This window comes from Nerophis lumbriciformis, linkage group LG03, assembly GCF_033978685.3.
Source record: "Nerophis lumbriciformis linkage group LG03, RoL_Nlum_v2.1, whole genome shotgun sequence".
Taxonomy (NCBI): domain Eukaryota; kingdom Metazoa; phylum Chordata; class Actinopteri; order Syngnathiformes; family Syngnathidae; genus Nerophis; species Nerophis lumbriciformis.
In genome coordinates, this window is record NC_084550.2 from 54,485,001 (window position 1) to 54,511,466 (window position 26,466).

The following is a 26,466-nucleotide window of genomic DNA, read 5'->3' on the forward strand; positions in this document are numbered from 1 at the left end:
GAGACTTTTGGAGATTCTAACATGAAAGCATGTATCGCTCTTTACAAAAAGCAGCGGCTGCAGCTGTGAGCCCCCCACCTGAAAGCACTCACAGGCTTGCTTGACATAACAAAAACACACACAAATAAGCGACAAAAGAAAGTTATTAGTATTTGTTGTGTTTTTGTTCATATTTTGCCGCCAACAGCGTGGAAGCCCGTGGCCGAGATGGTAGAGTGGTGGTCCAGAAACTCCTGGGTTCCTGGTACAAACCCAACGCCCGCCACCTGAGTCACTGCTGTTGTGTCTTAGGGTTCCACACACACTAGTGTATGAATGTTTGTAGCAGGACACCCTTTAAAAAAACTATAAAAAAAACTATAAACAAATAAAATAAATACACATGCGTCAACTATGCAAACCAGAAATGAAATACCAAAAATTGCGGACTATAAGCTGCTACTTTTTTCCTGCGTGTTGAAACCTGCGACTTATAAAACGGTGCGGTTGATTTATGGAATTTGAAAAAAACAAACAAATACACTGAATAGGTGTGTTATTGTTTGTGTTATAGTACCATCTTTTGGACGAGGTTGCCTACTGCAGGTTCTGCATTGTCCTGTCTAGATTGTTTTGTCTTCTCGCCGTCCATAGCGTTTCTACTCGTATGGATTCTTAATTCATCACTCTAAGCAACGTTTGTAAGTTTTACAATATAACTAAAACAATTCTTACTAACTAAACCGTCCCATGTGTGATGTCTGTAGGAGTGTTTTCATGTATATTTGTAAGTGCTATCATACAGTAATGAAGCTAACGCTAACTAGCTAATATGCTAACACGTGTTTTTGTAAGTATCATTTACTTAAAATGGCATTCTTTTTGTATTGTTTCAGTTTCGTAATTTCACCAAAACGTCACTGTGGACTTACTGAGTCTGTTTAGCTGATTGGAGAGCTGGCTTCCACAGCTAGTGGGTCCATGACGATGACTTCTGTTTTGTTTGATCAGCCGTTTTACTGCCGTGTTGCAGACATCATTTGGAAACAATTAAGATATGTAAATAAAAATGTACATAATATTTCTGTGTAACTCATTTCACAACGTACGGTACAGGCCAAAAGTTTAGACACACCTTCTCCTCATTCAATGTGTTTTCTTTACTTTCATGACTATTTACATTGTAGATTATCACTGAAGGCATCACAACTATGAGTGAACACATGTGGAGTTACGTACAAAAACAGGTGAAATAACTGAAAACATGTTTTATATTCTAGTTTCTTCAAAATAGCCACCCTTTGCTCTGATTACTGCTTTGCACACTCTTGGCATTCTCTCGGTGAGCTCCAAGGGGTAGTCACCTGAAAGGGTTTTCACTTCACAGGTGTTATAATTTTGATGCCTTCAGTGACAATCTACAATGTAAATAGTCATGAAAATAAAGAAAACACATTGAAATGAGAAGGTGTGTCCAAACTTTTGGCCTGTACTGTACATATCTGCAGCTTATATCTTATATCGACTTATATCTGGTGTGGTTAATATATGAAAAAATAAAATTTTCTACTAGAAGTGAGTGGGTGCGGATTATATGCCGGTGCCCTCTATAGTCCGGAAAATATGGCATTCTTGTTAAATAAAACCGCTGCCTTGTTTTTAATGAATACTTAAGCCTACTGCGCTACTCTTATTTTAATGTTGGTCATTATGGTGGTACTTCATGAAAAAGGTTTGACGACCACTGTTCAATAATATTGTAGTTTTTTTTTTCAATTTGACTTTGAGTACTAAAATTAACGCATATTCTGTTTGAAAAATGCTACATTGTCGAATATTAAATGTTTCTACTCGTATGAATTCTTCATTCATCAATCCAAGCAACGTTTGTACGTTTTACAATATAACTAAAACAACTCTTACTAACTAAACCGCCCCATGATGTCTGTAGAAGTGTTTTCATGTATATTTGTAAGTGCTATCATGAAAGTAATGAAGCTGCCGTCGTTAGCATTAGCCAATATGCTAACACTTCGTTCGTATTATTAACTTAAAATGGCATTCTTTTTGTATTGTTTGTTTTGTCATTTCACCAAAACGTCACTGTGGACTTACTGAGTCTGTTTAGCTGATTACAGAGCTAGCTTCCACAGCTAGTGGGTCCATGACGATGACTTCTGTTTTGTTTGATCAGCCGTTTTACTGCCGTGTTGCAGACATCATTTGGAATCAATTAAGGTATGTAAATAAACATCTACATAATCTTTCTGTGTAACTCATTTCACAACATATATATCTGCAGCTTATAGTATGGTGTGGTTAATATATGGGAAAATAAAATTGTCTACTAGAATTTAGTGGGTGCGGCTTATATGCCGGCAGCACGGTGGTACAGGGGTTAGTGCATGTGCCTCACAATACGAAGGTCCTGAGTAGTCCTGAGTTCAATCCCAGGATCCGGATCTTTCTGTGTGGAGTTTGCATGTTCTCCCCGTGACTGCGTGGGTTCCCTCCGGGTTCTCCGGCTTCCTCCCACCGCCAAAGACATGCACCTGGGGATAGGTTGATTGGCAACACTAAATTGGCCCTAGTGTGTGAATGTGAGTGTGAATGTTGTCTGTCTATCTGTGTTGGCCCTGTGATGAGGTGGCGACTTGTCGAAGGTGTACACCGCCTTCCGCCCGAATGCAGCTGAGATAGGCTCCAGCACCCCCCGCGACCCCAAAAGGGACAAGCGGTAGAAAATGGATGGATGGACTGGGCTTATATGCCGGTGCCCTCTAGCGTCCGGAAAAAATGGTATTCTTGTTAAATAAAACCGCTGCCTTGTTTTTAATGAATACTTAAGCCTACTGTGCTACTTTATTTTATTGTTGGTCATTATGGCATACTTGCCAACCCTCCCGGATTTGCCGGGAGACTCCCGAAATTCAGCGCCTCTCCCGAAAACCTCCCGGGACAAATTTTCTCCCGAAAATCTCCCGAAATTCAGGCGGAGCTGGAAGCCACGCCCCCTCCAGCTCCATGCGGACCTGAGTGACGTCAGGTGCGCAACACCACGTAAATCGTTGGCCAACCAAAAAGTAACCCCAGTACGCTATAGCCAACATTCACCAGGAGATGGCAACAGACAAACATAGATAACTCTATTATATTATTCCCCTTTTAGAAATGTATAGAAGTTACTCAAAATAAATAAACAACCCAACCAAAAAATGCAGCAGCTCAATTAAAAAACTGTACTTAAGCCACATTCTTTTTTTTTTTTTTTTTTTAGTGCTGAACTCTTAACTCTCATTTGTAAAAAAAAATAACATGCTTATTATACAAAGAGTATTTGTACACCTTTAACACAAATTTGTATACTGTCTTCAGAGATTCTGTTTTTTTGGTGGTACTCGAAACCTTTCTGGGCACCTGCGAAAGGGTGTTCAGCATGGTTAGAAAAATAGTGACAGAGAATAGAACAAGGATGGACAATTCAACCCTTAACTCAACAATGAGTAGATGAGTGTTATGTGTGTGTATATGTGTAAATAAATGAACACTGAAATTCAAGTATTTCTTTTATTTATATATATATATATATATATATATATATATATATATATATATATATATATCTTAATAAGGTTATCCAAAAAATAGTGCTCGATACCGTAGTAGAGCGCAATATATGTATGTGTGGGAAAAAAATCACAAGACTATTTCATCTCTACAGGCCTGTTTCATGAGGGGGGTACCCTCAATCATCAGGAGATCTCCTGATGATTGAGGGTACCCCCCCTCATGAAACAGGCCTGTAGAGATGAAATAGTCTTGTGATTTTTTTCCCACACATACATATATATATATATATATATATATATAATAAAATAAATATAGCTAGAATTCACTGAAAGTCAAGTATACTGTATATTATATATATATATATATATATATATATATATATATATATATATATATGAAATACTTGACTTGGTGAATTCTAGCTGTAAATATACTCCTCCCCTCTTAGCCCCGCCCCCAACCACGCCCCCGCCCCACCCCACCCCCCACCTCCCGAAATCGGAGGTCTCAAGGTTGGCAAGTATGCATTATGGTGGTACTTGGTGAAAAATATAATATTGTAGTTTATTTAAATTTGATTTTGAGTACTAAAATGAACACATGTTCTGTTTGAAACATGCTACATTGTGGAATATTAAATGTTGCGTAACAGCATTATAACCGTCCTGACAGGCTTGTAATGTGTTTTTGTCATTAAAAAAAAAAAAATAGCAGCGGTGGAACGATGTTTTTGTATTCTTCCACCGCATTGTTGAGTGCATACTGTACACGCAGAGTGGGCGGCCGTCTCCACGGTGCACACACATTAGTGTGCATGTATACAATGGCGGAGTGATAGGCTTTCCCCAGTAAGCCCGTCGAGCCTGCACATTCCTCTCATCAGTGCAATGTGATGTGTGCGAGCCTTTTGGCTAAGCCGGCAAGAATGTTGCCTAAAAGAAACACATGTGTTGCATTAAGTCCCGATCTGGGTACTTAGTAGGACAGCACACAGCTAACGTTACAGGTAACCGTATCCTGGACAGCTGCGCCTGTGGCTCTACAGTCCAGGCAGTAGTACACATCTAAGTGTCCATTTAGAAATTGTTCTAATTGGACTAATGCATTGTTACACTTACAGTAAATCATGTGTTTTCAAAGGTAATCATGCACCAATTCACATACAGTCAGTGTTCTAGTAAGAGGTTGTAAAAGAGTGGGATGGCAACAGGAGTTCAGAACATTCCCACAGTATTAAAAACAAGTGGAACATACAAACCCCGTTTCCATATGAGTTGGGAAATTGTGTTAGATGTAAATATAAACGGAATACAATGATTTGCAAATAATTTACAACCCATATTCAGTTGAATATGCTACAAAGACAACATATTTGATGTTCAAACTGATAAACATTTTTTTGTTGTTGCAAATAATCATTAACTTTAGAATTTGATGCCAGCAACATGTGACAAAGAAGTTGGGAAAGGTGGCAATAAATACTGATAAAGTTGAGGAATGCTCATCAAACACTTATTTGGAACATCCCACAGGTGAACAGGCTAATTGGGAACAGGTGGGTGCCATGATTGGGTATAAAAGTAGATTCCATGAAATGCTCAGTCATTCACAAACAAGGATGGGGCGAGGGTCACCACTTTGTCAACAAATGCGTGAGCAAATTGTTGAACAGTTTAAGAAAACCTTTCTCTACCAGCTATTGCAAAGAATTTAGGGTTTTCACCATCTACGGTCCGTAATATCATCAAAGGGTTCAGAGAATCTGGAGAAATCACTGCACGTAAGCAGCTAAGCCACGTGACCTTCGATACCTCGACATCAGTGTGTAAAGGATATCACCACATGGGCTCAGGAACACTTCAGAAACCCACTGTCGGTAACTACAGTTGGTCGCTACATCTGTAAGTGCAAGTTACAACTCTCCTATGCAAGGCGAAAACCGTTTATCAACATCACCCAGAAACGCCGTCGGCTTCGCTGGGCCTGAGCTCATCTAAGATGAACTGATACAAAGTGGAAAAGTGTTCTGTGGTCTGACTAGTCCACATTTCAAATTGTTTTTGGAAACTGTGGACGTCGTATCCTCCGGACCAAAGAGGAAAAGAACCATCCGGATTGTTATAGGCGCAAAGTTGAAAAGCCAGCATCTGTGATGGTATGGGAGTGTATTAGTGCCCAAGACATGGGTAAATTACACATATGTGAAGGTGCCATTAATGCTGAAAGGTACATACAGGTTTTGGAGCATCCAAGCAACATTACCATGGACGCCCCTGCTTATTTCAGCAAGACAATACCAAACCACGTGTTACATCAATGTGGCTTCATAGTAAAAGAGTGCGGGTACTAGACTGGCGTGCCTGTAGTCCAGACCTGTCTCCCATTGAAAATATGTGGCGCATTATGAAGCCTAAAATACCACAACAGAGACCCCTGGACTGTTGCACAACTTAAGCTGTACATCAAGCAAGAATGGGAAAGAATTCCACCTGAAAAGCTTAAAAAATGTGTCTCCTCAGTTCTCAAACGTTTACTGAGTGTTGTTAAAAGGAAAGGCCATGTAACACAGTGGTGAACATGCCCTTTCCCAACTACTTTGACACATGTTGCAGCCAGGAAATTCTAAGTTAATTATTATTTGACAAAAAAAAAATAAAGTTTCAGTTTGAACATCAAATATCTTGTCTTTGTAGTGCATTCAATTGAATATGGGTTGAAAATGATTTGCAAATCATTGTATTCCGTTTATATTTACATCTAACACAATTTCCCAACTCATATGGAAACGGGGTTTGTAGTTGTGATTTCCCTCTCTGCGTGAAAGTTTAAAAGTAGCATATATTAATGCAGTATGAAGAAGAATGTTTTAATGTAGACCAGGGGTCTGCAACCCGCGGCTCTAGAGCCGCATGCGGCTCTTTAGCGCCGCCCTAGTGGCTCTCTGGAGCTTTTTCAAAAATGTATGAAAAATGGAAAAAGATGAGGGAAAAACATGTTTTGTTTTGTTTTGATATGGTTTCTGTAGGAGGACAAACATGACACAAACCTCCCTAATTGTTATAAAGCACACTGTTTATATTAAACATGCTTCACTGATTCGAGTATTTGGCGAGTGCCGTTTTGTCCTACTAATTTTGGCGGCCCTTGAACTCACCGTAGTTTGTTTACTTGTATAACTTTCTAGAACGTGTTTATGCCACTTCTTTTTCTGTCTCATTTTGTCCACCAAACTTTTAACGTTGTGCATGAATGCACAAAGGTGAGTTTTGTTGATGTTATTTACTTGTGTGGAGTGCTAATCAGACATATTTGGTCACTGCATGACTGCAAGCTAATCGATGCTAACATGCTATTTAGGCTAGCTATATGTACATATTGCATCATTATGCCTCATCTGTAGGTATATTTGAGGTCATTTAGTTTCCTTTAAGTCCTCTTAATTCAATTTATATCTCATGACACACTATCTGTATGTAATATGGCTTTTAATTGTTTGCGGCGCCAGACAGATTTGTTTTTGTATTTTTGGTCCAATATGGCTCTTTCAACATTTTGGGTTGCCGACCCCTGATGTACACATAGAATCATCATACTGCTGTGATTATATGCATCAAGTGTTCATTCAAGGCTAAGGCAAAATATCGCGATACATATCGTGTATCGTGACATGGCCTAAAAATATCCAAATATCAATAAAAGGCTTTATCGCCTAGCCCTGTCAGGCGGTTTTGTTTTGATCAAAACGCACACACAGAAGAAGTCTCCCAGCTAGCGTTTTGAGGGTGTTGCCAGCGCTCCTAATGAGACCGTCAGGGCTAGTTAGCGCAGCCTGGCAGTCTCACGTCCCCTCCGGGCTGCAGACAGCTGTTATTAGCTGCTAATGCTACTGTACGCCAAAGGGCCAGATTAGCATGCCGGCCAAAATATCAAATATTCCCTAAAGCGTCGCTACGTAGTCCTGGCCATGCTAGCTTGTTAGCTGCTTGCATCTCAACGTCTTGGGTACGTAACTCCATTATCTCAGCATCCACATGGTTGTTGTCCTGCTAGTAGTTTATATTTTTTGCTCATTATCGTCCAAGCTTTGGCGTACATTGCTTGTGGGCTTCTTCCATCTTGCTAACCACGATGCAGGTCCTATAATCTGTTTATAGCAAGTATAATGTATACAGTAAGCTCATGCCCATGTTGACGCTAGAGACCAGTTTTTTGGACAATATTTCTCATTTAATGGTGGAATTATGTCAGCCTTTCTCACATCAAAGGTCTTTGAAGCCAGCATGTGTGCTAAAATGAATTTTTATATATTTTTTTATTTTATTTGGTTGTTAGTGCCCTGGTGTCGGAATGCTACAGTGAGGACTTTTGACTAGCACAGAGGTCGGCAACCTTTATCACTCAAAGAGCCATTTTGACCCGTTTCACAAATTAAAGGAAACAATGGGAGCCACAAAACTCTTTTGAAATTTAAAATGAAATAACACTGCATACAAAGTTTTTTTTTGCTTTGTGCTATGTATAAACCAAGGGTCTCAGACACGCGGCCCGCACCTTAATACATACTTGCCAACCTTGAGACCTCCGATTTCGGGAGGTGGGGGGAGGGGTGGGGATGGGCGTGGTCGGGGTGGGACGGGGGCGCGGTTGGGGGCGTGGCTAAAAGGGGAGGAGTATATTTACAGCTAGAATTCACGAAGTCAAGTATTTCATTTATATATATATATATATAAGAAATACTTGACGTTCAGTGAATTCTAGCTATATATATATATATATATATATTTTTTAATTATTTTTTTTTAAATTTTTTTATTTATTTATTTTATTTTATTTTTTTTTTTTAATTTTATTTTATTATTTATATATATATATATATATATTTTTTTTTTTTTAAATTTTATATATATATATATATATATATATATATATATATATATATATATATATATATATATATATATATATATATATATATATATATAAAATAAATACTTGAATTTCAGTGTTCATTTATTTACATATATACACACACATATGCACTAGATGGCAGTATTGTCCTGTTTAAGAGTGTCACAACATTGCTGTTTACGGTAGACGAACTGCTTTACGGTATACAAAAAAGTGACTGCTGTTGTTGTGGGTTGTTGCCACACTGGGAGGACGTTAATGAAACTGCCTAACAATAAACCCACATAAGAAACCAAGAACTCGCCCTCCATCATTCTATAGTTATAACGTGATTGGGCAGGTATGCTTTTTTATATTGTGGAGGACCTGAGTCCGCCTGAATTTCGGGAGATTTTCGGGAGAAAATTTGTCCCGGGAGGTTTTCGGGAGAGGCGCTGAATTTCGGGAGTCTCCCGGAAAATCCGGGAGGGTTGGCAAGTATGCCTTAATAGGAACATTTAATGTTAGTGCGACCCGCGAGTTTTATATGAATGGCGCTTGACAGTGTCATACTTGACTACTTTCCCGATTTTTCCGGAAAATTCACGCATTTTAAGGCAACTATTCTCTCGAATGTCTGCTGATTTTCACCCAAACAACACTAATAAGGGTGTGCCGTGATGGCGCTGCCTTTAGCGCCCTCTACAGCCTGAACTAACAGCGTGCCAGCCCAGTCACGTGTTGTGTGAAGCTTCTGTGGACGCACACAAGTGACTGCAAGGCATACTTGTTCAACAGCCATACAGGTTACAGTGAGGGTGGCGATAGAAACAACTTTAACACTCTTACTAATATGCGCCACAATGTGAACCCATGACAAACACATTTCGGGAGAACATCCGCACCGTAACACAACATAAACACAACAGAACAAATACCCAGAATCCCATGCATCCCTAACTCTTCTGGGGTACATTATACACCACTGCTACCACCAAACCCCCCCCCCCCCTTCCGGGCGTCGGTTGAGTTGGGCGGGGGGGGTATATAATGTTGCCCGGAAGAGTAAGGGATGCATGGGATTCTGGGTATTTGTTCTGTTGTGTTTATGTTGTGTTACGGTGCGGATGTTCTGCCGAAATGTGTTTGTCATTCTCTCATTGAGGATCTTGGACTAGTGCTTCTCCAACAAGACTCCTAAAAACAGCAGAGTTCTCCGGTTATATAGGGGATCTTTGACTCGTGATTGTTTTTCTTCTTCCTTCAAAAACAGCAATGTTCCTCTCAAAGAATAGTCTTTGACTAGTGTTTTTTCAGTAGATTCCTACAAAAAAGCAGCGTTGTCCTATTATATAGAGGATCTTTAACTCTGGTTTTTTGTGGGTCTTCTCATAGATGATCTTTGACTAGTGCTTTTCCAACAAGACTCCTAAAAACTGTAGAGTTCTTCGGTTATATAGGGATCTTTGACTCATGATATTTTTTCTTCTTTCTTCAAAAACAGCAATGTTCCTCTCAAGGAAGATCTTTGACTAGTGTTTTTTTTAGTAGATTCGTACAAAAAAGCAGCGTTGTCCTGTTGTAAAGAGGATCTTTGATTTTGTTGTGTTTATTAGGTGTTCTCATAGAGGATCTTTGACTAATGTTTGTCCAACAGGTTCATAAAAAAAAATCAGAGTTCTCCAGTTATATAGGGGATCTTTGACTAGTGGATTTTTTCTAGGTCCTTCAAAAAGAGCAATGTTCCTCTCAAATAAGATCTTTGACTAGTGTTTTTCCCAGTAGATTCTTTAAAAAAAAAAGCTGTGTTGTATGGTGTCCTGTTATATAGAGGATCTTTGACTCTGTTTTTTGTGGGTTTTGTTATAGAGGAACTTTGACTAGTGCTTTTCCAACAAGACTCCTAAAAACAGCAAAGTTCTCTTAATAGGAACATTTAATGTTAGTGCGACCCGCGAGTTTTATATGAATGGCGCTTGACAGTGTCATACTTGACTACTTTCCCGATTTTTCCGGAAAATTCACGCATTTTAAGGCAACTATTCTCTCGAATGTCTGCTGATTTTCACCCAAACAACACTAATAAGGGTGTGCCGTGATGGCGCTGCCTTTAGCGCCCTCTACAGCCTGAACTAACAGCGTGCCAGCCCAGTCACGTGTTGTGTGAAGCTTCTGTGGACGCACACAAGTGACTGCAAGGCATACTTGTTCAACAGCCATACAGGTTACAGTGAGGGTGGCGATAGAAACAACTTTAACACTCTTACTAATATGCGCCACAATGTGAACCCATGACAAACACATTTCGGGAGAACATCCGCACCGTAACACAACATAAACACAACAGAACAAATACCCAGAATCCCATGCATCCCTAACTCTTCTGGGGTACATTATACACCACTGCTACCACCAAACCCCCCCCCCCCCCCCCTTCCGGGCGTCGGTTGAGTTGGGCGGGGGGGGGTATATAATGTTGCCCGGAAGAGTAAGGGATGCATGGGATTCTGGGTATTTGTTCTGTTGTGTTTATGTTGTGTTACGGTGCGGATGTTCTGCCGAAATGTGTTTGTCATTCTTGTTTGGTGTGGGTTCACATTGTGGCGCATATTAGTAAGAGTGTTAAAGTTGTTTCTATCGCCACCCTCAGTGTAACCTGTATGGCTGTTGACCAAGTATGCCTTGCAGTCACGTACGTGTGTTAGCAGAGGCCGCATGCAACATGTGACTGGGCGAGCACGCAGATAGTATGGTGAAAAGGCTGACGCGACGACAGGTTGTAGAGGACACAGCCATCACGGCACGCCCTCAATATTGTTGTCCGGGTGAAAATCGGAGAATGGTCGCCCCGGTAGATATTCGGGAGAGGCACTGAAATTCGGAAGTCTCCCCGAAAAATCGGGAGGTCGGCAGGTATGCAGCTGAGCCGCATCACAGTGATCAAAGAGCCGCATGCGGCTCCGGAGCCGCGGGTTGCCGACCCCTGGACTAGCACATGGTATTGGTTCTTGTCAACGTGCATTAAGGGTCTTTGACTAACATGTTTAGTAGGTCCTTAAAAACAGCAATGTTCCTCACATAGAGAAACAGCATAGTTCTCTGGTAATATATGAGATCTTTGACTGGTTGTTTTTTTAATAGGTCCTTAAAAAAACTACCTGTGAATAGTAATTTCCCGGTGGATTTCTATAAACAACAGCGTTGTCCTGCTGTAAAGAGGATCTTTGATTTCGTTGTGTTTATTAGGTGTTCTCATAGAGGATCTTTGACTAATGTTTGTCCAACAGGTTCATAAAAACATCAGAGTTCTCCAGTTAAATAGGGGATCTTTGATTAGTGGATTTTTTATAGGTCCTTCAAAAACAGCAATGTTCCTCTTGACTAGTGTTTTTCCCAGTAGATTCCTAAAAGCAGCGTTGTCTTGTGTCCAGTTAAATAGAGGATCTTTGACTTACTTTTTTGTGGGTCCTCTCATAAAGGATCTGGGACTAGTGCTTTTCCAAAAAGACTCCTAAAAACAGCAGAGTTCTCCGGTTATATAGGGGATCTTTGACTCGTTTTTTTTTCTTCGTCCTTCAAAAACAGCAATGTTCCTCTCAAAGAAGATCTTTGTTTTTCCCAGTAGATTCCTAAAAGCAGCGTTGTGTTGTGTCCAGTTATATAGAGGATCTTTCACTCACTTTTTTTGTGGGTCCTCTCATAGAGGATCTTGGACTAGTGCTTTTCCAACAAGCCTCCTAAAAACAGTAGAGTTATTCGGTTATATAGGGATCTTTGACTCATGATGTTTTTTCTTCTTCCTTCAAAAACAGCAATGTTTCTCTCAAAGAAGTTCTTTGACTAGTGTTATTCCCAGTAGATTCCTAAAAGCAGTGTTTTCTTGTGTCCAGTTATATAGAGGATCTTCTTCTCATAAATTATCTTTGACTAGTGCTTTTCCAACAAGACTCCTAAAAACAGCAGAATTCTCCGGTTACATAGGGGATCTTTGACTCGTGATTTTTTTCTTCGTCCTTCAAAAATAGCAATGTTTCTCTCAAAGAAGAGCTTTCATTTGTGTTTTTTTCAGTAGATTCCAACAAAAAAGCAGTGTTGTCCTGTTGTAAAGAGGATCTTTGATTTTGTTGTGTTTATTAGGTGTTCTATAGAGGATCTTTGACTGTTTGTCCAACAGGTTCATAAAAACATCAGAGTTCTCGAGTTAAATAGGGGATCTTTCACTAGTGGATTTTTTATAGGTCCTTCAAAAACAGCAATGTTCCTCTCAAAGAAGATCTTTGTTTTTCCCAGTAGATTCCTAAAAGCAGCGTTGTGTTGTGTCCAGTTATATAGAGGATCTTTTGCTCACTTTTTTTGTGGGTACTCTCAGAAGATCTTGGACTAGTGCTTTTCCAAAAAGACTCCTAAAAACGGCAGAGTTCTCTGGTTATATAGGGGATCTTTGACTCGTTTTTTTTCCCTTCGTCCTTCAAAAACAGCAATGTTCCTCTCAAAGAAGTTCTTTGACTAGTGTTTTTCCCAGTAGATTCCTAAAAGCAGTATTTTTTTGTGTCCAGTTATATAGAGGATCTTTGACTCACTTTTTTTGTGGGTCCTCTCATAGAGGATCTTTGACTAGTGCTTTTCCAACAAGACTCCTAAAAACAGCAGAGTTCTCCGGTTGTATAGGGGATCTTTGACTCGTGATTTTTTTTCTTGGTTCTTCAAAAACAGCAATGTTCCTCTCAAAGGAGATCTTTGACGAGTGTTTTTTTCAGTATATTCCAACAAAAAAGCAGTGTTGTCCTGTTGTAAAGACGATCTTTGATTTTGTTGTGTTTATTAGGTGTTCTTATAGTGGATCTTTGACTAATGTTTGTCCAACAGGTTCATGAAAACATCAGAGCTATCCAGTTAAATAGGGGATCTTTGACTAGTGGATTTTTTATAGGTCCTTCAAAAACACCAAAGTTCCTCTCAAAGAAGATCTTTGACTAGTGTTTTTCCCAGTAGATTCCTAAAAGCAGCGTTGTCTTGTGTCCAGTTAAATAGAGGATCTTTGACTCACTTTTTTTCTGGGTCCTCTCATTGAGGATCTTGGACTAGTGCTTCTCCAACAAGACTCCTAAAAACAGCAGAGTTCTCCGGTTATATAGGGGATCTTTGACTCGTGATTGTTTTTCTTCTTCCTTCAAAAACAGCAATGTTCCTCTCAAAGAATAGTCTTTGACTAGTGTTTTTTCAGTAGATTCCTACAAAAAAGCAGCGTTGTCCTATTATATAGAGGATCTTTAACTCTGGTTTTTTGTGGGTCTTCTCATAGATGATCTTTGACTAGTGCTTTTCCAACAAGACTCCTAAAAACTGTAGAGTTCTTCGGTTATATAGGGATCTTTGACTCATGATATTTTTTCTTCTTTCTTCAAAAACAGCAATGTTCCTCTCAAGGAAGATCTTTGACTAGTGTTTTTTTTAGTAGATTCGTACAAAAAAGCAGCGTTGTCCTGTTGTAAAGAGGATCTTTGATTTTGTTGTGTTTATTAGGTGTTCTCATAGAGGATCTTTGACTAATGTTTGTCCAACAGGTTCATAAAAAAAAATCAGAGTTCTCCAGTTATATAGGGGATCTTTGACTAGTGGATTTTTTCTAGGTCCTTCAAAAAGAGCAATGTTCCTCTCAAATAAGATCTTTGACTAGTGTTTTTCCCAGTAGATTCTTTAAAAAAAAAAGCTGTGTTGTATGGTGTCCTGTTATATAGAGGATCTTTGACTCTGTTTTTTGTGGGTTTTGTTATAGAGGAACTTTGACTAGTGCTTTTCCAACAAGACTCCTAAAAACAGCAAAGTTCTCTGGTTATATATGGGATCTTTGACTCATGAATTTTTTTTTCTTGGTCCTTTAAAAAACAGCAATGTTTCTCTCAAAGAAGAGCTTTCACTCGTGTTTTTTCAGTAGATTCCGAAAAAAAAAGCAGCGTTGTCCTGTTCTATAGAGGATATTTAACTATTTTTTTGTGGGTCCTCTCATAGAGGATCCTTCACTAGTGTTGTTCCAACAAATTTCTAAAAATAGCAGAGATCTTGTTATATTGGAGATCTTTGACTTGGTTTTTTTTTTCTTGGTCCTTCAAAAAAAGCAATGTCTTTGACTAGTGTTTTTCCCAGTAGATTCCTAAAAAAAAAAAAAAAAGCAGCATTGTCTCGTGTCCTGTTATTGGAGGATTTTTGACTCAGTTTTTTTTGTGGGTCCTCTCAGAGGATCTTTGACTAGTGCTTTTCAAACAAGACTACTAAAAACAGCAGTTTCCCGGTCATATAGGGGATCTTTGACTCATGATTATTTTTCTTGGTCCTCCAAAAACAGCAAGGTTTCTCTCAAAGAAGAGCTTTCACTCGTGTTTTTTCAGTAGATTCCTACAAAAAAAACAGCGTTGTCCTGTTATATAGAGGATATTTAACTCTGTTTTTTTTGTGTCCTCAAAAGAGGATCTTTGACTAGTGTTGTTCCAACAGATTTCTAAAAATAGCAGAGTTATTGTGTTATATTGTAGATTTTTGACTCGTGATTTTTTTTCTTCGTCCTTCAAATACAGCAATGGACTTCTCAAAGAAAATCTTTGACGAGTGTTTTTCCAGTAGATTCCTACAAAAAAGCAGTATTGTCTTGTTATATTTAGGATCTTTGATTCCGTTTTTTGTGGGTCCTCTCAGAGGATCCTTGACTAGGTTTTTTTTTTTACAGATTCCTAAAAACAACAGAGTTATCCATGAATTTTTTTTTCTTTGCCCTCCAAAAAAGCAATGTTCTTTTCAAAGAAAATCTTTGACTTGTTTTTCCAGTAGATTCCTACAAAAAAAACAGTTTTGTCCTGTTGTATCTAGGATCTTTGATTCAGTATTTTGTGGGTCCTCTCATGGAGGATCTTAGACTAGGGTTTTTCCAACAGATTTCTAAAAACAGCAGAGTTCTCCGGTTATACAGGGGATCTTTAACTCATGTTTTTTTTTTCTTGGTCCTTCAAGAGCAACAATGTTTCTCTCAAAAAAGAGCTCTCACTCGTGTTTTTTTCAGTAGATTCCTACAAAAAAACACAGTTGTCCTGTGTCCTAAAAATAAAGGATCTTTGACTCAATTTCGTTTGTGGGTCCTCTCATAGGGGATCTTTGACTAGGCTTTTCCCGACACAGTCCTAAAAACAGCTGTTCTCCGGTTATATTAATGATCTTTGACTGGTGATATTTGAGTTGCTTGTGTTACTCTTGTATTATAACGCCCTGCTTGTTAGTTGAAAGTCTCGTGTTGGTGTTCTCCTATCTTTAGTGTTTAGTTCCTGTCTGGCAGCCTTATTTTCAAGTTCCATTTCCTGTTACTTTGGTTATGCGGCACCTTTACTTTGTCTACCAAAAGCACCTGTTCTGAGTTTGTAATCTCGTTTATCTAAATTCAGCTGGTGCTTTGTGTTTATGCTGCTTCACGTTTGTTGAAGTCTGTTGGGGTCCTCCAGGATTCTGTTAGTTTAGTTTGTAGCCTGTTCAGTTTTTTTGTAATTACATAGCCTTCCCTATGCTTCAGTGCATTCCTAGCTGCACTCTTCTTTTGTTTCGCTTAGTAAATACCTTTTTACCTGCTGCCTTGAGATTATGACTGCTATCGTTATCAAGCGACCCAGGCTCCACGTGTATAGAGGATCATGAAATAGTACTTTTCCAAAAGATTAAAAAATAGCAGAGTTATGTAGAAGCTCTGTGATTGTTTTATTAGTAAGTCCGTAAAACTGTCAATATGTATCCCATTAATGATCTTTGACGTGTGTTTTTTTTCCCGAGCAGATTCCTAAAAACAGCAGCGTTGACTAGTGCAAAGTGTTTATGACTATATCAGGTATTCGGTAACTTAATGATAAGATGCTGTGGCTAATCATTGAATGACATTATATGAAAATTAAAATTGAATGTTTCTTAGTTTTGGGAAAATGTGGCCCACAGGAGAGTTTAGATCGGGGGTCAGCAACCCTTTAGCTCTTTAGTGCCGACCTAGTGGCTCCTTGGAGCTTTTTCAAAAATGAAAAAAGATGAGGGAAAAATATATTTGTTGTTTTAATCATGTTTCTATAGGAGGACAAACATAACACAAACCTTCCTAATTGTTAGAAAGCCCACTGTTTAATATGTTTGTGTTTCACTGATGACAGTATTTGGCCAGCGGCGATTTGTCCTACTAATGTTGGCGGTCCTTGAACTCACCGTAGTTTGTTTACATGTACAACTTTCTCCGTTGCTGCCACGGAAAGACGTGTTTTATGCCACTCCTTCTTTGTCTCAGTTTGTCTACCAAACATTTTACGCTGTGCGTGAATGCACAAAGGTGAGCTTTGTTGATGTTATTGACTTGCGTGGCATGCTAATAATTGGAGATGTCCGATAATGGACTTTTTGCAGATATCCGATATTGTCCAACTCTTAATTACCGATTTTGATATCAATCGATACCGATATATACAGTCGTGGACTTAACACATTATTATACCTAATTTTGTTGTGATGCCCCGCTGGATGCATTAAACAATGTAACAAGGTTTTCCAAAATAAATCAACTCAAGTTATGGAAAAAAAAATGCCAACATAGCACTGCCATATTTATTATTGAAGTCACAAAGTGCATTATTTTTTTTAACATGCCTCAAAACAGCAGCTTGGAATTTGGGACATGCTCTCCCTGAGAGAGCATGAGGAGGTTGAGGTGGGCGGGGTTGAGGTGGTGGTGCCGTAGGGGGTAGGGAGGGTGTATATTGTAGCGTCCCGGAAGAGTTAGTGCTGCAAGGGCTTCTGGGTATTTGTTCTGTTGTGTTTATGTTGTGTTACGGTGCGGATGTTCTCCCGAAATGTGTTTGTCATTCTTGTTTGGTGTGGGTTCACAGTGTGGCGCATATTTGTAACAGTGTTGAAGTTGTTTATACGGCCACCCTCAGTGTGACCTGTATGGCTGTTGACCAAGTATGCAATTGCATTCACTTGTGTGTGTGAAAAGCCGTAGATTTTACGTGACTGGGCCGGCATGCAAAGGCAGTGCCTTTAAGGTTTAATTGCCGCTCTGAACTTCTCCCTACGTCCGTGTACACAGCGGCGTTTTAAAAAGTCATAAATGTTACTTTTTAAACCGATACCGATCATTTTGAAACCGATACCGATAATTTCCGATATTACATTTGGAAAGCATTTATCGGCCGATAATATCGGCAGTCCGATATTATCCGACATCTCTACTAATAATCCATGCTAAAAAGCTATTTAGGCTAGCTGTGTGTACTTATTGCGTCGTTATGCCTCGTTTGTAGGTATATTTGAGTTAATGTAATTTCCTTTACTTATGTCCTCTGTGTGCTTAATTTATATTTGCATGTCTCATGACACATTGTCTGTATGTAATATTGGCTGCCTTTCTGATTGTGTGCCATGTTGTTCCAGACCACAGCAAACGTTACCCAGCTTGCAAAGATTGTAATAGATCCATTAGAAGAAGACAGTCTGTCCTTTCCTTTAACTTGGGCACACACATCTATACCTCTGGCAGTTTGAAGCCAGTCATTTCCAGGAGTTATCTAACCCTCTGAGAGCCTTACTTAACGTGTTGCCTTCATTATAACACTTACATAAGACAGATTAGTTTTTGTTGTATTTTTGGTCCAATATGGCTCTTTCAACATGTTGGGTTGCCGACCCCTGGTTTAGATGAACAGCTCGGATCTAGGTATTCGCTACAGACATTTGGAATGATTGATTTTTGCTTCCAATCTACATTCCTTGTGCATAAAAGCAAAAATACTTACAATTTGTCTTTGTTTCTTCTCTTTCAGAGCAGATACGCCGTTACAGATCGAGGTGTGAGGCTCTACAGTTCCCTGCCCATGCGCCCAAACCCCGACGGAAAGAGACTGCCATCTACTGGGGTAAGGCCACTCCCAAATATATTTGTGTTTTCACATTTCATGTCAGGCCGGTCAGATGTTTTAAATCGGCCACAAGTTGCCCACCTTGTCACGATTTGCATAGCACTTCTTGCTTTTGAAACTCACAACTTGGGACTGGATACTCACTTGTGAGTCACACATGAGTATTCGATCATAGGAGGTGTACTTAGAAGGGCCTACAGTCAACAACACGTGATCTGATTGGCCTTCGCAGCTGTCTATCAACTGTATGTACACCGTTCGCCTACACTGCACAATGGCCACGGATGTCATACAGCGCTGGTGTAGTGAGTCTTATTCTGCGTTGTGTAATTTTTTTAAATAAAAGACACTTCACCATGCCTTCGGTTCAGTATTTATTGGAAACCTGTGTTGGAAATATGAAACACACACACACAGATCTCAACTTTCTGGCTGAGTGATATCTGCTCCTTCTCATTCAAAAGTCCGAAGGAAGAGGAAGTAACATTCATTCATTCATATAAAAATAATAATAAATTAAATGACATTAACAAAAACGTTTTCTCACAAAATAATAATAATGCACAAATCCACATCCCTGTGTTGGAAACATGAAACACACACACACAGGTCTCAACTTTCTGGCGGAGTGATATCTGCTCCTGTGTGATGTAAATACCATGCGTGAATACTACCAAACAATTCACACAGTCGACGCTCTACGTCTAAATAAACAAAATTGTGCATAAAAATTACTCAAAACAACACATCACTTGTATCCACAACAATATTGGGTTAACTTTTCAAGTATCTAGAAACGTTTAGGAAGAATATTTACAATATGAAGAAACACGGAGCAGTGAAGAACTATTACCTTCTCATTCAAAAGTCCGAAGGAAGAGGAAGTAAAGCAATCGAAAAAACAGCAAAGACACTTCCCGCACCGGACATCCGGTTCTTCAAAATAAAAGTGTTACTTCAAAATAAATATAACACCCTGTCTAGTTCATAATATAGCGCAACAACATCACACTATTACACTGGCAACAAGCTAGTTGGATTCTGATTGGATAAAAGGTCTAATGTAAGAACAGCAACACTGTAGCCTAATATGATATAAAGACAATATAATGCATAATTTTATATATTTAGGGAAAGTAAATTCAAAATAAAATGAACTTTCCTCAATTTATTATCATGATTTATGTTAAGCCAGCAGAAAAAGCCTTTCCAGCCACTGACTTTACCTTCCTGAATCTTCAACCTTACGAACTTCCCTTAGTCAGAAACATGACTAAGGGAAGTGATGGCAAACTTGATTCCTTTAACTGACTCAAGTTATTTGAGTCACTCACTAAAGTGAATCGGGTACTCGACGCAGAAGTTACCTTTCTGAGACTCGAGTCTTCCTTTAGTAGCCATGAGTACCGCATTTTTTTTTTTACTTTTTTTTTTTTTTTTTTACTTAAATAAATACAATTTATCGCAGTATGTTTAGTCTTGTTGATAGTGGAATTCTTGTTGGCTGAAATGTGAACATTTCCACTGACAAAGACGACAGGGCATGATATACCGTAATTTTCGGAGTATAAGTCGCTCCGGAGTATAAGTCGCACGGGCCAAAAATGCATAATAAAGAAGAAAAATAAGTCGCATTTTTTGGGGAAATTTATTTGATAAAAGCCAACACCAAGAATAGACATTTGAAAGGCAATTTATAATAAATAAAGAATAGTGAACAACAGGCTGAATAAGTGTACGTTATATGAGGCATAAATAACCAACTGAGAACGTGCCTGGTATGTTAACGTAACATATTATGGTAAGAGTCATTCAAATAACTAAAACATATAGAACATGCTATATACGTCTACCAAACAATCTGTCTGCTAAATCCCATGAAATCTTATGCGTCTAGTCTCTTACGTGAATGAGCTAAATAATATTATTTGATATTTTACGCTAATGTGTTAATAATTTCACACATAAGTCGCTCCTGAGTATAAGTCTCAACCCCGGCCAAACTATGAAAAAAACTGCGACTTATAGTCCGAAAAATACGGTATATCAATTCATGGTAAATTCATGGTTTTATACATAAATGCATTCGTCCCAAGGGATCGGTTGTACATCAAATAAATAGCATACAATCACAGTACTGCTCGCTGGCCGCTAGGGGGCGGAGTTGCCGTCCATCCATCCTGATACGCTTAAAGTAGCAGTAGAACGGAAAAACAAGTTGACTTTATATGCTTAATTGTGTTTCACTTTATCCATTAAACCATATTCAATTGTATTAACAGTATGTGAAAATAATGTCTAAACATCACACAATGCCACAATTACCGTACTTTTCGCAGTATAAGTCGCTCCGGAGTATAAGGCGCACCGGCCGAAAATGCATAATATAGAAGGAAAAAAACATATATAAGTCGCACTGGAGTATAAGTCGCATTTTTTGGGGAAATGTATTTGATAAAAGCCAACACCAAGAATAGACATTTGAAAGGCAATTTAAAATAAATAAAGAATAGTGAACAACAGGCTGAATAAGTGTACGTTATATGAGGCGTAAATAACCAACTGAGAACGTGCCTGGTATGTTAACGTAACATATTATGGTAAGAGTCATTCAAATAACTATAACATATAGAACATGCTATACGTTTACCAAACAATCTGTCACTCCTAATCGCTAAATCCCATGAAATCTTATACGTCTAGTCTCTTACGTGAATGAGCTAAATAATATTACTTGATATTCTACGGTAATGTGTTAATAATTTCACATATAAGTCGCTCCTGAGTATAAGTCGCACCCCCGGCCAAACTATGAAAAATTACTGCAACTTATAGTCCGAAAAATACGGTAGTGGTGGTATAAGGTAAACATTGAAGAAGTGGGTGGCCTCTTCTGACTGAGAGTTTCTGTTGGAACCGCCAATATTCTTGACTTAACAGGCTCCACTTGATTGGTGAAATGGCGTTAAATGTTAAAAGTGCTTCGTTTGGATTGGTGAAAAAGAGTCATGTGACAGTGCCGGCTTGAAGAAGTGTCTCTGACAAGCCTAAACAATATAAGTACCGTATTTTTCTGGCTATAAGCATACTTGCCAACCCTCCCGAATTTTCCGGGAGACTCCCGAAATTCAGCGCCTCTCCCGAAAACCTCCCGGGACAAATATTCTCCCGAAAATCTCCCTATTTTCAGCCGGAGCTGGAAGCCACGCCCCCTCCAGCTCCATGCGGACCTGAGTGAGGACAGCCTTTTTTCATGACGGGAGGACAACAGGGTGACAAGAACTAAATTATCCAGACTAGAGATAAATTGTATTATTATGTTTATCTTACCTAAAAATAAATATATTTATTAATTAAAAAAACAAAACAACTAAATACATGCTTACTATATTTTGCTAAAAACATCAAAATTAATTGTATTTTTCTTCGTATTTTTTCCTGACTCCTTATTACATCCAGCCATATAATTATACATTAAAATAAACATATTTGAAATAATTGATTTTAAATTATCATAATAATTCATTTAAAATGACCATATTTAATTATTAAAAGAATTGCTTGTTTATCAACAACTTTAGCATTTTATTCATTATATTTTTGAAACTCTCAGAAGCCAAGTTATGTTATATTCCTTAATATTTATTTATGCAAGTTTGAAGTATCAATTATCCAAACACAGTTTTGTTTGCATATTTTCAGGATGTAGATATATATATATATATATATATATGTATGAAATACTTGACTTGGTGAATTCTAGCTGTCAATATACTCCTCCCCTCTTAACCACGCCCCCAACCACGCCCCGCCCCACCCCTGACCACGCCCCCCACCCCCCACCTCCCGAAATCGGAAGTCTCAAGGTTGGCAAGTATGACTATAAGGCGCACTTAAAACACTTTCATTTTCTCAAAACTCGACAGTGCGCCTTATAACCCGGTGCGCCTAACGTAAGTGTCACGTTTGGGTCGCATCTTTATGCGGTGTCGTTCTCCCAGGAATGCAGACGGACCACTCCGGACAAAGCGTTCAGGTAAAAACATGATTTATTCACAAAAATAACGCGAAGTACCAAAAAAACAGAAGACAAGCAAAAGGAAAAAAGTGCCGATCGCACTGAATGCTAAACTAACACTTAGCATAAACTATGGACGAGAAAAACTTACTAACTGTAGCATGAACAAACAAGACTTACGTAGCAAGGCATGAAGCAAACAACTAGAGACAAGGCAAAACTCACGTAACAGGTGCTTGTAGCAAATAATGACGGCAGGCTGACTGACCGGCAAAGGCAGGCTTAAATAATGCCTCGGATTAGTGCTCGGGTAGCAGGTGAGCGGCCGAACACGAATCAGAGACAGGTGAATATAATGAGCAACCATGGCAACCAAAACAAACTCAAGAGGTGCACAAACAGGAACTATAGGAGTCCAAAACTAACAGAAAACACAAAAACATGATCCGGACCAAGGATCATGACAATAAGGAATTAATTTGGTTGAGTTTACCCACCTCAAAGTTATTTTATTTGGTACATGGTGTAATGATGAGTGTGAAGAGTAGATGGCAGTCAAACATAAGAGATTAGTGTAGGATGCACTATGATGGCAATATGTCTCAAGTAAACAACACCAAGATTTAAAATGTTCCATTTAAAATATAGAAAATTACACGCGGCGCTCAAAAAACTATCAAAATGTTTTAGTACGACTTTGGTAAGCTATGAAGACGCACCACTTAATGGATTGTACTGTGCTTCAACATAGGAGGTAAGGTATACATATAAGGTAAGACATATTATCTGGCGATTTGTTTCGCAATATTATGCAAAAGAAACTTTTCTTACCTTCTGGTACCTGCTGATGGGTATCTGGGATCTGCATAAGTCCTGCAATTTTTTTAACAATTTTTCTTCTTGTTATGCTATTTTATATATATATATATATATATATATATATATATATATATATATATATATATATATATATATATATATATATATATATATATATAAATATATATATATATATATATATATACAGTGGGGCAAAAGTATTTAGTCAGCCACCGATTGTACAAGTTCTTCCACTTAAAATGATGATAGAGGTCTGTAATTTCCGTCATATGTACACTTCAACTGTGAGAGACAGAATGTGAAAAAAAAATCCAGGAATTCACATTGTAGGAATTTTAAAGAATTTATTTGTAAATTATGGTGGAAAATAAGTATTTGGTCACTTCAAACAAGGAAGATCTCTGGCTCTCACAGACCTGTAATTTCTTCTTTAAGAAGCTCTTCTGTCCTCCACTTGTTACCTGTATTAATGGCACCTGTTTGAACTTGTTATCTGTATAAAAGACACCTGTCCACAGCCTCAAACAGTCAGACTCCAAACTCCACTATGGCCAAGACGAAAGAGCTGTCAAAGGACACTAGGAAAAGAATTGTAGACCTGCACCAGACTGTGAAGAGTGAATCTACAATAGGCAAGCAGCTTGGTGTGAAAAAATCAACTGTGGGAGCAATTATCAGAAAATGGAAGACATACAAGACCACTGATAATCTCCCTTGATCTGGGGCTCCACGCAAGATCTCATCCCGTGGGTTCAAAATGATCATGAGAACGGTGAGCAAAAATCCCAGAACCACACGGGGGGACCTGGTGAATGACCTGCAGAGAGCTGGGACCAAAGTAACAAAGGTTACCATCAGTAACACACTATGCCGACAGGGAATCAAATCCTGCAGTGCCAGACGTGTCCCCCTGCTTAAGCCAATGCATGTCCAGGCCCCTCTGAAGTTTGCCAGAGAGCACATGGATGATACAGCAGAGGATTGGGAGAATGTCATGTGGTCAGATGAAACCAAAATAGAACTTTTTGGTATAAACTCAACTCGCCGTGTTTGGAGGAAGAAGAATACTGAGTTGCATCCCAAGAACACCATACCTACTGTGAAGCATGGGGGTGGAAACATCATGCTTTGGGGCTGTTTTTCTGCTAAGGGGACAGGCCGACTGATCCGTGTTAAGGAAAGAATGAATGGGGCCATGTATCGTGAGATTTTCAGCCAAAACCTCCTTCCATCAGTGAGAGCTTTGAAGATGAAACGTGGCTGGGTCTTCCAGCATGACAATGATCCCAAATACACCGCCCGGGCAACGAAGGAGTGGTTCCGCAAGAAGCATTTGAAAGTCCTGGAGTGGCCTAGCCAGTCTCCAGACCTCAACCCCATAGAAAATCTGTGGAGGGAGTTGAAAGTCCGTGTTGCTCGGCGACAGCCCCAAAACATCACTGCTCTCGAGAAGATCTGCATGGAGGAATGGGCCAAAATACCAGCTACTGTGTGTGCAAACCTGGTAAAGACCTATAGTAATCGTTTGACCTCTGTAATATAACCTTTGTTGGCAAAAACAAAGTATTGAGTTGAATTTTTGTTATTGACCAAATACTTATTTTCCACCATAATTTACAAATAAATTCTTTAAAAATCCTACAATGTGAATTCCTGGATTTTTTTTTCAAATTCTGTCTCTCACAGTTGAAGTGTACCTATGATGAAAATTACAGACCTCTGTCATAATTTTAAGTGGGAGAACTTGCACAATTGGTGGCTGACTAAATACTTTTTTGCCCCACTGTATATATATATATATGTATATATTTATATTATATATTATATGTATATATATATAATATATAATATATATATATATATATATATATATATATATATATATATATATATATATGTATATATTTATATGATATATTATATATATATATATATATATATATATATATATATATATATATATATATATATATATATTATATATTTATATATATATGTATATATATATATATATATGTATATATTTATGTTATTGTATATATATGTTATATGTTATTCATCCTCCGCTGTTGCCATTTCTAATATAAAGTAGTGTAAAGTTCTTACTTATATCTGTCAGTAAACTCGCCATTAAAGCGCTAAAACATACCGGTGTAGTGAGTTTACATTATTCACCCAAGGAACTTTAGTTATTAGAGTTCCGGTTTTTCACGGGACACATTTCCTGTTGTTGTTGTTTCCGGATGAGGAGATGCTGCTCCGTTATTGATTGAAGTAAAGTCTGAATGTCATTAAAACAGTTAGCTCCATCTTTTGACACTTCTTCCACTCCCGTCCTTGCACGCTACACCGCTACAACAAAGATGACGGGGAGAAGACGCCGTCGAAGTGGAGGCACGTAAATAAGACAGCCCACAAAACGGCGCATCCGGAAGCGACTGTCAGAAAGCGGCTTGAAGATGATCTGTAAAACATTACATGTTATGTAGACCACAAGGAAGTGTTTTACATTTAGAAAAAAATAATAATTATATGACTCCTTTAATGCACCTTATAATCCAGTGCGCCTTATATATGAAAAAAGATCAAAAATAGACCATTCATCGCAGTGGGCCTTATAGTCCGGTGTGCCGGAAAATACGGTAAGCGAAACTTCATCTTCATCAGGCAATTGAGTCGTTGGCTTTGTTGAAACGTCCCGAAAAACAAGGAGCCATCTTGCCGTTTGAGTGGCAGCTGCATGCTTGCTTTGCTTTGATCGTGCACGCTCAGAGTACGTTTTGTTACATCGCAGCCCTTTTTGAGAGTGTCAACGTTAACATAATTTAAAATGCAGCTTTATTTCCGACAGATTCCACTTCTTGAAGTTTTGGTAATGCTGACAAAAGTGCTGCAACACTAACTTTTTACCCCAAAACTCTCTTTATTTTGCTCTATAATCAGAATCAAGCTGGCCTGGCTTTTTTTCCCCCAACAAAGGGGATACAATGGGAAGAAGAATAGGAGCAAATAAAGAAATTAATTTCATCTCTCCATCTCTTTTTTGTTGCTTTTTGAATTATCTCCTGGCTGCTTCGGGCCTCAGCGAGGAGGTGGGGATGTACAGTATGACAAAGCAGAAGCCGCGTTATATTGTTAAGCGCTTTATTTCATTTTAATTACATCAGGAATTGTATCGATGGCTCATGTCCTAAATTATTTATGAAGATTGGAGTGCAAACAAAGCATTTCCAAGGAAAAACC

At 38.6% G+C, this 26,466-nt stretch overlaps 1 protein-coding gene across 3 annotated transcripts in view; it reads left to right on the forward strand.

The window, feature by feature from the left end:
* tox2 (TOX high mobility group box family member 2) overlaps nt 1–26,466 on the forward strand; it is a 350,086-nt gene that overhangs the window by 84,683 nt on the left and 238,937 nt on the right. For 2 of the 3 annotated variants that reach the window (XM_061939546.2, XM_061939568.2), the window contains exon 2: nt 18,270–18,362. In XM_061939546.2, coding sequence (XP_061795530.2) covers nt 18,270–18,362 — 93 coding nt within the window. Of the gene's footprint in view, nt 1–6,737; nt 6,809–18,269; nt 18,363–26,466 lie in introns of those variants that run through there. The other variant, XM_061939554.2, reaches the window with a different exon arrangement.